General features: G+C 35.5%; 1 protein-coding gene across 2 annotated transcripts in view; it reads right to left on the bottom strand.

Moving 5' to 3' along the window:
• The window catches only part of PRKAG1_1 (5'-AMP-activated protein kinase subunit gamma-1), a 68,499-nt gene that overhangs the window by 9,011 nt on the left and 45,387 nt on the right, over positions 1-14,101 (bottom strand). For both annotated transcript variants that reach the window (XM_051216540.1, XM_051216539.1), the window contains exons 7-8: positions 10,534-10,614; positions 8,299-8,373 (exon numbers count right to left, since the gene is read on the bottom strand). In XM_051216540.1, coding sequence (XP_051067137.1) covers positions 8,299-8,373; positions 10,534-10,614 — 156 coding nt within the window. The remainder of the gene's footprint in view (positions 1-8,298; positions 8,374-10,533; positions 10,615-14,101) is intronic.

Raw genomic sequence — 14,101 nt, 5'->3', positions numbered from 1 at the left:
GACTTATGCAGATCGCTTTAGATGATTGAAATGAAATCTTTAATAAAAATTACACCTTTATGTATAGTAGTAACACACTAAATGAACGAAATCGTGTTCGATAATGTTAGATATTATATTGATCATTGGAAAAAGAAAACGGTTATCCTAACACTAATCCACTTTGACGCGCGTTTCGTCCTGTTTGGGACTCGTCAGCTGGATGTACCTGCATCTCAGAGAGTTGTTCACTCTGGGACTCAAACCCAGTACCATTCGCTTCAAACGCCATCGCGTTATCCACTAAGCTACTGAGTCCTGATAGCCACTTGCTTGTTCAATGGGGTGGATTTGAATTCACTTGATATTGTTTGGCTTGTATCTTTCCATTGAGGTTTAAGACTGCAATTGATCAGTCTGTTATTGGCATATGTGCATACGGTGCGTATACCTCGATATTGCCTTAATTCACCCCATTGAACAAGCGAGTGGCTATCAGGACTCAGTAGCTACTGAATGGATAACGTCATGGCGTTTGAAGCGAATGGTACTGGGTTCGAGTCCCAGAGTGAACATCAACTCTGAGATGCAGGTACATCCGGCTGACGAGTCCCAAATAGGACGAAACGCGCGTCCTGGATTCCACTGCTAGCCACTATCCATCATTACTTACAAATAGCTTGTGAAATAAGGTAATATCGAGGCATACGCACCATATGCACATATGCCAATAACAGACTGATCAATTGCAGTCTTAAACTTCAATGGGAAGATACAAGCCAAAGAATATCAAGTGGACTAATCCGTTTATTTACAAGAATTTGAAAACAAATTTATCAAAGATCATCATCAATCTTGTAATTTGAAAATATTAATCTTGATTTCTATTAGAATGAGTCAATTGTTTATTGTTTACGTGACATGAGATAAATAACAATAATTTGTTGTTTAAATCTTAAAAACAAACAATCTGTCTACCAGTTTCTTTGTTTATTTTATTTATGTATGTTTATGTTTATGTCTATTGAGAACACAACTAATATTTACTTACTTACAATGAAAATAATTCGAGAAAGATTTTCACATTAAATCAAACTATTTCCAACCACCATCTAAATCTCAAATATATAGTGCATGCAATGTCGAATCATCTAGATTAGTGGTCACATTGCAGATTGGTCGATAGGATTCGATCTGTACTAAAGAAGGGCTTAACGCATATGACATTGATCATCACCTAGTGATCAATCAATTGTGATTATATCTCAGTCCTAAAGGAGGTCAGTTGCGGCCCGCATAGCTCAGTGATAACGGCTCTGATTGTGAAGCTGATTGACATGGGATCGAATCCGTCAGGGAGCACTAGTTCCTTCAAGATTACAGGTACACCTTGCTGACAAGTGTCAAGTAGCACGAAACTCGGGTTAACAGTGTTTCCTGTTGACTACATCCAACCAATATCTTATCTCAACATAGTGCATGCAATGTTGAATCACTTAGACTAGTGGTCACATTGCAAATTGGTCGATAGGATTCGATCTGCATTAAAGAAGGATTTAACACACATGACGTTGATCATCACCCAGTGACAATCAATTGTGATAATGGAATATAGAATAAGAGAATAAAGTTCGACGAATATATTACAAGGGATTTGATGATGATGGTCTAGAAAATATTATATTTATGAAATAAAGAATGTGGGAGACTTAATTTTAATATTATTCTATATATGATGAATCTAAGTTGGACCAGCAGTGGAAATCTGGAAGTACTGGATGGCCGTTTCGTCCTAGTAACATCTCCTAGGCACTGTGTGTCCACAACTACGCACGCAGTACTCGAACCCGGGACCTTCGGTCTCTCGCACTAACATTTCACCTCTAGATCATTGAGCCGGCATCCAATGGTGTTAATATCTAACTTCAATCGACCCATGATCTTGTACAACCATTCATCCATTGTCTGAGATAGATACTTGACTTTACCCGATACGGATTGTACTTCACTGGTCACGGCTTTTCACTAGAACTCCAGGATGTCCATCTTGAAGCCAGTCACTAGTGAACACACGATTATTTTCATTTGTGGAAGACTGTATTATTAATGATATAATGATAACATTAAAAGTTTACTGAAATCACAGACTGTCACATAGAACAAAGAGGATTAAATTAATCATCAGTCTACTCAATAATATCTTACTTCTAGATGAATTTCTTAATGGAAAACGATGTTCTGTGTTTGGTTTAACCAAATTAAGACTGACAATGAACAATGATGGTGTTATATCATGAACTGACTTAAAGTTTAAAAAAAATTTCAATCATCGAACACTGATTTCTTGATAAAATGTTTAGTACGATAACTGAAGTCAGTGGATACACCACTGTCGTATTGAATTGTATAATAAGTGTTGTAACCTAGTGAATATCAAATTATGGGTAACTTCTGTGAATTATTCATGAACTAATGCTGTGCAACATATATTCAGTTACTAGATTAGGTATGTCTATATTCCTGTTATTATGAACTTCATTTTGACCTATAGACTATTATGATATAATTTATTATTCTTAAAGTATGTTCAGTTTATTGATTACAGTCTCCCACCTTCACAGCCACTTTTTGGCTTGATCTTGTATAAATGTTATTTCCTATTTTGTGGTCTGATGCTTGGCTTGTATATAAACCAAGTATGTTAGGAATAAATGATTCGCATAGTGGAAGCTGTTATTGACATTCTGGACTCAACTGGACGGACGGGCTAGACGAACAAAGGACCAATAAGGATGTTAGGCTGCTTATACCGGTCGAACGTCATTGATTCAGCACAGTACTAAGATTGAATAAGTCACATTTCGATCGGCGAATAAATCACATCATAACTAGCCTTCTTTAAAGTCACAACAAGAAACGCTGATGAGGAGTTTCGAAATTATTAATACTTCATCAGATAATTACAATTTGTAATAAAAATCAGCTTTAAATTACATGAAATGTAGTGTCAATGGTTGATACAGATTAAGAGATTATCATATTGTGTTAATAGACTGAACTATTAGCAAATGTACGATGTTACATCTTAAACACATGAAATCTGTTTATGAAAATTAAATCAGTTTTTTCTTTATTATTAAGAGGGATTTAAAATGATTCTGAGTCAATATCTTTGAATAAGTGATGTTAGTAACTATAAGTAGTGTGTCAGTTAGTCAGTAACAACGTTGAACTTCCTACGTACGTACATCAGTTCGAGTTGCCACACCACATTAGCACAGAGATGCAGTTGTAGTAGTAGTATAGTTTTTAAACAATGATGTATCTATACTCATTTTGTGTTATAAACGACACATTATTTATTCATAATTCTCTCTGACTACAATTGTTGTAAGGACGGCCTACGGGTGAACTCGAAAGAGCTCAGAAAGAGTCGAAGATATTCCATCCAATCATTTTTTGGAAGAATAAATACCTGACAGTTTTGTACCAAAATTGGCATTGTCTTCTGTCTTCTCATTTGCGACTAGGAGGGTTCTAGTCTTCGAATGCTCTAGTTGTACGTGGTATAATAAGGATCCAAGCTTCTAGATATAAGAGTTCTAAAAGTGTTTATTTCTATTACACCATGACGTCGGTAAGAGATACAATAGGGTAATTATAATACCTGTTTCCTAGTTAAGTAATCCCTTGTCCTATTTACTTAAAAATAAGTAGTTCTTATGGGAAATCGATAAGTTCTGCTGGAAATCCTATTATGCATATGGTTGCTGTGGAAATTAAGGAATGGAAGCAATCACCTTGTATTGTCTTAAATGACACTTATAAAATCTCATATTATGCATATCGCCCATCCCCCAGCAAAAATACCCAGAGTAGGATATGATTTACCATGAAATCTAACAGTGGAAATTGTTAGCTAAGTTGAGTTTGGAAACTTAATTAGAAAGCATTGTATGTCGCCAAACTATTTCATTGTATTATAAAGAGAGAAATATATGAGATACCCAAAGCTATGATAGAAAAATATATTAGTAAGATCAACCTTTTGAATTGTAATTTGGATATCGGTATATGGTTTACTTCATTGTATAGTCTTAGTTAAGGACATGATTTTGTCGAAAACAACTTATTGTTTAGGATAGTCGGAAGTAGCCAGGATGATACTCTAAACCTGTTTTTCCTATCACCTGATACTCGTTAGCAAGGTGTACCTAGAACTTACGCTTTCTGTGTGTCATCCATTTTCGAAATCGGAGACATTATCACGGAGCTATTCCAGCTGCGACTGATCTCTCATAGGACAGACATTTATTACTGATTAGTCTCTAAATAGTGACCAATATATTGTTTGTCAGTTCCTTACTAGTGATGAAATTCTATCAATTAAATTGAAATTCATCCACTAATCTAATTGACTCAATTATTGAGAGCCCTGTTTTTTTTTCATGTTAGATAGTTAAAAGTAGTCAGTAAAAAGTCGTAAAACTAAAGGATTACACAAATATTGATGTCAATTACAACTTAGTGATCATTCCAATGGCAAAAACAATTTCACTAACTGAAAATATTTCAACCAAGATTGAATAATGATTACATCCCCCAACCTGTCTCATTACTACCTTTCCAATACAATCTTAGTAGTATATAGTCAATTCGATGTGTTTTCTTTCAACTCAACTATTATAATATGTATATACATATGTATATTGAATCAACAGAGAGAAATGTTAGATCTCAAGATATAGATTTATTTGTGTATATGTATATTTGCTCGTCAAATGTTTGATTGTTACTATGGTAGAACAGCTGTCCAGATGTCAACTACAGGTAAATACATCTTCTCCTACGGGGGTTCATAGTTTTTTTTTTTCAATGGTTTATATGATGTCAAGTTAAAATATTGATCTTGTTTGATTAGTTATTATCCGATAGGTGTAGATACGAAGTACATAATAAAAGAAAACAATACAGATTCTCTATTATATTTGTATGTTGAGAGATACGAACTAAGAAAATCTGTCAATATACATATTATTTGATTGTATGCTGTTTACATTTCCAACGGGCTATTCACCCTTATTCACACTATTAATATATCAGTCAGTCAGTAACAACATAGAACTTCATATCTACGTACATCATTCCGAGTTGTCATACCACATTAGAACAGAGACATGAAGAATTCAGAAGATTAGAATTTTGGAGAACATAAAGAGTAGATGCACCTGTGTCATTACAAGCGATTTCGAGCCAATGTCATTCAAGATCTCTAACCATCGGTTTCTATCATCTCACGGATCCCAACCAGGTAGTCTACACCGATCTATTAATATATACTTGAAAGTTACTGTTATATCCTTTATTATGATTGAAAATAAGTGCAACATTAAGATAATTCAGTATATTTGTAATTTACTAACTGGTAGCTAAATCCTAGCCATTTTATACATGTGAGCACAACCATCTGTATTCCAATGTTCAGTATAATTGCAATAACTAACATTTTCGAACATCATTTCGTTATTACTATACATAAGAGTGTAATTTTCACTGGAGATTTCATTTCAATAATCTAAAACGATCTACATAAGTCTTCCATGAACATGCCACTGTAATGAATCCCATCTTGTTGAATTGAACACAAAAACATGGACAATTACAGTTTGGAATGAAATTTTCATAGAGACAAATATGCTTTCATCATATGCAACATACAGCTACTAATTGGATGGCAAATTACTAGAGAATCCCTGATACCTGATATATATTGAACACTGAGTAACTGATGAGCTATAAATTCACGGACACATATACTATCCCCCTCATATATTATGTAGCCGTTCAGTTGATGCATGAAGACATATATACACACACGAACATACAATAATTTAGGATTATAATATCAACTAACTGCTCGTTATTATCAAAAGCGTAATTTTCACTCTTTTTTTATGATTTGATTGTTAACAGGTGGGAGTTATTGTTTTCTTGAAATATCAGTATCAAAGGTAAATGGACACTGACTAATAGTCCTAGTGTGGTGTGTGCTACTAATGTCGACTGATATAAGTAGTATGTATCACCAATCGAAAGTGGAATGCCTGGCGGCAGAAGGTTGAAAAGATCAAAGAGAACAGAATGAGGAGAGAGAGTGATTGATATGGAAATAAATGAATCATAAAGTCTGAGACAATTGATGGACATTTTACAAATGAATTATTTACTGTATGGTTCTCGTTCACCACACTAATACTTAACATCAGTGTGTGTTTAGTTTTATAAGAACTTTTCGTGAATCTTTCAAATCTATATAAAGTTCACTTCAAAATAAAGTGAGATATAGATTTGTGTATCGTTTGAGTTAGATAAAACGAGGTCTATTTTTCTTTTGTTGGCGTTCCAATCTACAATCATATGTTGAAGTGAATATCGGCTATTTATGTGGTAAGTGTATGTTTCAAACCACTTTAACTGAATAATATTAGACTACTTCGTAATTGTACAGTTATATAAAAATAATACTATAGTGATACTTATGATTTGTTATATGCATACATATACTGCTTCTTCATAACATCCATATTCACCAGTGATATCCAAGACGAACTAAGCAGAGTGGCAAATTCAGGGCTGTTTTTGACTACCGCTAGTTAAAAACCTCCAATATTCCTCGTAATACCAACTAACTGACGATATTATGTTCCCATACTTTGAATTCCTACAGCCCATGTAGCCACCAGTAAAGAAGACTTCTTAAATATCATTTCTCAAATGACAGGAATAAGGAAGAACACTAAACAATCTCATAATTTTCACTTTCATGGGGGATGGGAAGAGGCAGAAATAATCATTCTGAGACGATACTCTGTGATAAATTGTGATATAACTACTAAAGTCGAATCATACTTTCTTCAAACTCTTCGTGAAGAAAATGCAAGTACTGTAATATCCTTGTTAAAACCATGTTGATATTCCTCAGAATCTGGATTGTGAAGTTAAGGGGAATATAACAGATGTGAATTGGGAAAGAATATATGTCTCTTCACTTGTTACTCAGTAGTTAATACGTATGCAACACTTAAAACTGTTCCGTTCAGTTAATAAGTCGATCTTTTTAATAGTATAAATCATGAGTCAATTGAAGCTGCACCACCATGGAAAACCTGTAATCACTGGACGGCTATTTCGTTCTAGTATAAGACTCCTGAACAGTATGCATCCACGATCCCGCCTCGCGAGACTCAAACCCAGGACCTATCAGTCTCGCGCGCGAGCATTAACCTCTATACCATTGAATCGGCATCCAGCGGTGTTAATGTCAAACTTCAACCAATCCACGAAATTGCGCCACCGTTCACCATTGTCTTCAGTGAGTATTTTATTTCTTTATTATAACACATAGATATTCGTACAAGGAAGCACCAAATACATATGTGCCACACAGATCTCATTTGATACGTGTGAGGGCTGTGATACTACCCGGGTGACCAAACCGAAGGAGGTGGTTTTCTTAGGGGGCCACACCCAGAGACTTCGAACTGAAGGTCTGATACACAAGGCAGTGGAGCAACGTAAGGAGATGCAGTCCTATGGTAGCAGGTGACCAACGATTGATTCATACGCCATTTGTTCCCAAAGGATACTGGAGCCCATGTGCACCATTGGTTTTGAATGAGGGTTTTCCAACTCCCTTAGGTGGACTCTCCATGTCCACCAACCCGGTTAAAGCTCCGGACATTCGCCTTTTGTCTTCTCAATTTCGTAAACAACACCCGTGGTGCGAGAAGGTAGTGAGTAGGACTTCCGTGCCAGAGGCTGTATACGCGTGGCCATGTGAGAGCATTTTTCGAGGGAGAGCGGACTCTCCCCACTCTCGGTCGTACCAGGGCATTTGTCTTCAGTGAATCTCATACTAGGATTAAAACGACCGTCCAGTGCTTCCAGGTTTTTTATGATAGTTTAGCTTCAATTAATTCATGAATTCAACTATTAAAATTATTATGATATCCACAAAATCCCTATGTAAGTATTTGATTTTATTTTCTATCCAACAAGATAGTATTTCACTACAGTTGCATGTTCACGGAAGATGTATGTAGATCGTTTTAGATGATTGAAATGAAATCTCCAATGAAAATTACACTCTTATGTATAATAGTAGTAATACACTAAATGAACGAAATAATGTTCAAAAATGTTAGTTATTACAATTATATTGAACATTAGAATACAGACTTTAATTGTTACATAGCAAATCAATTTACTTTTATTAAATAAACTTAAATAACTAATCAATATAATTAATTGGTTACTTACACCGGATTCAACAATTTTCACCATAACATCTTGTAAACTATCCGTTTTTAAACATGTCAATGGAGTTGGATAACGCTGTAATCATACATTATAAAAGAATAGAAAAAAACTGTAATATTTAATGAATTATATAGACTAATCAAATGTATTCAAGGTTTCATAAGTTTATTTGATTGGTTACATAATAGTATTTTCTTGTTGTGTTTTTTTTTTGATGCTAACAAACTACAATATAATCTCAATTGTTGAGATCATGAGTCAATTGAAGCTAGACTACTATGAAAAATCTGGAAGCACTGGACGGTCGTTTCACCTTATTGTGTGACTCCTCAGCAATGCGTATCTACGGCTCTCAACGACCCCCGTTAGACATTAAGACTGTCCGATGCTGGCTCAGTGGTCTAGTGGTTAAGTGCTCGCGTGCAAGACCATTAGGTCCTGGGTTCGAATCCCATGGGGCGGGATCGTGGATGCGCACTGCTAAGGAGTCCCACAATGAGACGAAACGACCGTCCAGTGCTTCCAGGTTTTCCATGGTGGTCTAGCTTCAATTGACTCATTATCTCAACAATTGAAATTACTAAAATTTCTACAAAGGCCCCTACTGATACAATATAATCATCAATCTAAGTAATTTGATATTTCTATAATGTTAGTTAATTGTATGCACTTGTTAATCATTTCAGATATTGATCTATACTTTATGTTAGTTGAGAGCTGTCAACTCGGATATATTTATAATCTTGAAAAAGAATGAAGCTCCTTGTGTAATTCAACTCAATATCAGGAAATAGTATAGTCAAAAATATTACTATTAAGCTTTTGGAGTCGTGATAAACCAATTTCAAAATTAAGATATCTGGTTTAATTTATTATTGAATGTTTTTTGAGTTTATTTATTTATTTAAACACATAAACATTGGTACAAGGAGGCACCAAATAGATAAACGCCATATAAATTATTTGATTTATGTGAGGGCTTGGATACTTTCCGGGTGCCTAAACCAAAACAGATGGTTTTCCTGATGGGCCACCCCGAGGTCTTCAACCTAAAGTTCTGACTCACAGTGCAGTGAAGCAACATAAGGAGATCCAGTCCCATGGTAGTCGATAACCAACGATTGGTTCATACGTCATTTGTTCCCTCAAGATCCTGGATCACATGTGAATCACTGGTTTAGAATGAGGGTTTTCTAACTCCCCTAGGTGGATTCTCCGTGTCCACCAACCCGGTTAAAGCGGCGAACATCTGCCTTTCGTCCTCTCAATTTTGTAAACAACATTAATGCCACGAGAAGACAGTGAATAAGACTTCCCAGTCAGTGGTTGTATGCACGTGGCCATGTGAGAAAATTTTTAGACATAGAGAGAGAGCTGACTCTCCTCACTCTTGGACGTACCAGGGCATTTACGGGCAAAACTGTGCCTGACCTTGAATCGAACACCGAACCGTTTGCCTGAGAGCCAGGAATCCTAACTGCTAGAGTATACAGTATTGATCAAAGTATCAACTCCATCAAGATGATTGGTAGACCCTACTGATGAGTGTCAACTACCACGAAATCTTAACCATAAAGGGGTTCTCAACACTTGCCTTCAATCACTTAACATGTAGAGTTAATAAATTTAACATTAAATCACCTACAATTCAGTATTTAACAATAGATTGATGATCAGAATTGATTGTGTTATTTATAATATTCATCAAGAGGAAAACATATCGTTAACCTTTTTCAATAGATAATAAGAATGATTTCCGATTGATAAACTCATGGATATTATATAAATAATCTAGATAAGGATAAAGTTATATCAAACCTGATTAACACAGGTTCATTCTTGTGTCAAGTCATTGACCTGTTCCTTTGAAGAGTCACAAAAAAACTACTAACAAAACACCTATTTAGTGATATATAATTTCTGATATATTTTTGCTTTGGTCAATTTCAGTCTATGATGAAAATAACTTTAAAATATGGATGAAAATCTCCATTATAAATCATATATCACTATGGGGTTGTGAAGATTATTAAGTTTTTGATTGGGATCATGAACCGATTGATGTTAGACTATCACTGATCCCGCGAGAGGGATCGTGGATATGCACTGTTTGAAAAGTCCCACAATAGGACGAAACGGTCGTCCAGTGCTTCCAGGCTTTCAATGGTGATCTAACATCAATCGATTCATGATCTCAATCAAAAATGATATAAGTTTAATTGATGATAAACTTACATCTCGATTTAATCTACGAAATTCAAGTGCATCATATACACAAACATTCAAATTGTTATATGATCGTGTAATGGCCAAATTCTAAAATTAAACATTTAAGAATAGAATTCATTTAGTATTCGAACTAATTGACCTAATAGTGTTTTACTAACTGCAAGATTTGAATAGTATTGTGGTGAACGAACTCATTCAATGGGGGAAGACCAATTAATTGTTTAATGCACAATTACACAGTGGTTTAATAAAATATCAAAGCCATACATCATTTGTACATCTTCTTTGAATAGTCTCTTAGAAGCTTGATTATTCTTTTATTTCTGTTGTCATCTTGATTGCTTTCAGTATCCTTTTCTTTTCATTTCAATCTTCTCAACCTTCTACTCACAGACATTCCACTTTCGACTGATGTTACATACTACTTATATATCTGTAAACATAAGTAATATGCACCTTAGCATGGATTAGTAGCAGTATATCATATTTCACTGATCTTCAGGAATATCCAAGAATAAAATTTGTCCAGTAAACACAAAACATTATCTTTTATTAGGAGTAAAAATCATTGTATACATTTTTAACCAACCTTAAATTATGATGAAAAAAAGGATTAAATAGTTAAAAATTGAGGGAGGTTGATTATGTATACATTGGTCTTGAGTGCTGTTAGAGGTATGAAGGCGGTTATCACTTCCCGGTTGCCCACACCGTGAAAGGGTTGTTCTGGAGGTACCTGAAAAGGAAATTGGATTAGGGGTGGTCTTAATGACCTGAGAGCGTGACCACAGTGCCCAAGGGACAACTGCTTGAGGTCGGTCACACACAACCTTTTTATGAGTAATCTTTGTGTTAGCTCCGTACTTGTTGAGACCTTACCGCCAGAGACGGATATCCGTGGGATAAGGCGAGGTGTACATTTTTAGGGTAGACCTTTTCTAACCCCACCCCTCCTTGTGGGAAGGCAGCATCGCTGTCATGCTGGTTATCTGAAGGAAACACCTTACTGCTGTCACACCTCTGTACAGCCAGCAGTACGACTTCGCCTTTGGACCTTGGGTTTGTTGCTTTTAGTCTTACCGCTCTTCAACCGACCTGTCTGACATGGTAGGACCTTGAGGAACGGTTGTTCCAGCCAGTATAACTCGGTTGCTTCATCACGATAGGCAAGCCCGACCACCACGTCAAGGTAGCAACAACGGTCGGGGGATTAAATAATTGGTGTCAATTGATTCAATAACACAATAAATTGATAAACAGAATTATTCAGATCATGTAGCACCATGATTCAAAATCTTGAGTAGAAGAAAAAATTCTATCAACTGGACTAAAACCTGTAAATGTCACTTTCAATTTAGTCAATATTTTATCACTACGAGTTTTGAACCCTTTCTTATGTGAGTTCATGGGTATTATGTTACTAAGGGAGTGAGTGATCCTTTGTTACAACGAAACATCTGTTTCCAGTTATTTTCCGCTCGTTGTTGCTACAGAATATCACTAAATGATGGTATCATCATCATTTATCTAACACATTGTATCTTATTACTATTGGCCTATAAAAAATATCTATGTTTGTACAGTTAATACTTTCAAGTGAGTCCTTCAAATTTTCCGGTAACTGTCGTTGTTTATTTTCTTTTCTATTTTGCATTAGTGTATGATGACTATGATAACGCAACAAATATTGAAAAAGTTGGATCTCGTTTTTTCGGATTATAATTAATTATAATTTTGTTGTATAATTACTAAGTATCTAGATTACTGTGTATATATGTTCTATTTGTTGTAATTCAACTCATAAACTACTGTCAAACGATTGATTATTCTTAGAAGAGGGTTTTTGTGGAGATCGCAGTAATCTATTAGTTGAGTTCATGAGTCAATTAAAGCTAGACCACTATGGAAAACCTGGAAGTACTGAACGGTCGTTTCGTCTTAGTATGGGACTGGTGAGTAGTGCGCAGCCACCGAAGATCCTAGGTTCGAATCCTGCGAGCGAGATCGTGAGTGACCACTATTGAGGAGTCCCATACTAGAACGAAACCGCCATCCAGTGCTTCCAGGTATTCCATGATGGTCTAGCTTCAATTGACTCGTGAACTCAACTATTCTTTTTTTTTGCCAGTCTACTTTTCACAGTCTCTCCTAATTATAACCAGCCACTTTTTGTTTTACACGAATGATTATTAGTTTTCATTTATGGTGTCACGTAGTCCGTTATGTCTGTTTAAAAACTACATCTGTTGAAATACAAATGCAGTAGAGGCTGGTTAATGACTTTTGGACTCGAGGCTAGGCATAGAGAGGGTTTTAGGGATAGTAGACTTATAGGAACCAGACTGACATTCCAAGGTCCACAGTGCTGGTCGGGCGTGTAACTGATCAAGTAACAGACACTAAACCGTAGGAAAAACAGCAGATCCAATAAAATTTAGGATTCTAATTTGTAACTGTGCACTTGGCACTGGTCAGCGGGGTCCAAGATATACTAATGGTTGGATCTGTTTATCCAGTGTAGTTGGAAATAATCATAGGTTGATAGTTTAGTTAGTCGTTTCTCGCTACCGAAAAGCGAATCCGACTTCAAATTACAGAAAATTTTAAATTGGTATTAGGCACAGAGGATCTTTCGAAATATCAGTCCATTACGATTCACTATTTTCAAATATATTATCAGTTGATGAGAGCTTGTAGTGTCAGTTACTATATTAAGCCCACATAACTTATTTTAACTTCTGCACAGTCACGTTTTGACCTTGTTAATTATTCACTTATCAACCTTGACTGTCTTATATGAACGTATGTGCGTGTACAATTCTTATCCTATTCATCACATGTCTGTAGCTTATTTTTGTGTGACTATAAACACTGATTAACGCTTGATCAAATCGAGTTGGATTACGTGACTTCTCCCTTGCGCGTTATTTCGTTTCGCTCTCCTTCGCTACGTCTTTCTACTTGTTTGTTCCGATTAGAGATTGTACAAATTATACGTATTCGAAGTGCATCCTCGTACTTTACTTATTTTAATTCCGTTATACACTAACGCGAGTTAAGTTGATAATTATATACAAGAATAGTCAGGATGTATATTTAGATAACAATCATTGATCAGAACAAACGATCAGAGAGACAAAGCGAAGGAAGCGGAGAGAAGAGAGAGAAGTGGAATGACGTACAGTGGAGATTTAACCAAGCCTTAATCAATATTTATAGTCACACAAACTAAGCTACTGATATGTGATGAATAGGATAAGAGGTGTACATACACATAAGCCCATAAATAAACAGTCAAGGTCAATAAATGAATAATTAACAAGCTCAAAACGTGACTCAAGAAAAATGGATAAATTGGCCTGTTCAGAAACTAGAACAAGTTATATGGACTTAACATAGTAGCCGATACTATAAACTAAATTAGACCAACATGTAACAGGAATGACTTGAAATCCAGTCAATAGAGTAATGATACGATTAGTTCCGTTTGTTCAACTCGATAAGTGGGAGAATTAAACGTGGAAATCTTTCAATAACTATCTCAATTTCACGAAAACTTATTAGGTTAAATGGA

Source organism: Schistosoma haematobium, chromosome 4, assembly GCF_000699445.3.
Source record: "Schistosoma haematobium chromosome 4, whole genome shotgun sequence".
In the NCBI taxonomy this organism is placed as follows: Eukaryota; Metazoa; Platyhelminthes; class Trematoda; order Strigeidida; family Schistosomatidae; genus Schistosoma; species Schistosoma haematobium.
The sequence above is the reverse complement of the archived record's forward strand: the minus strand, read 5'-3'. Positions and strand labels throughout refer to the sequence as shown.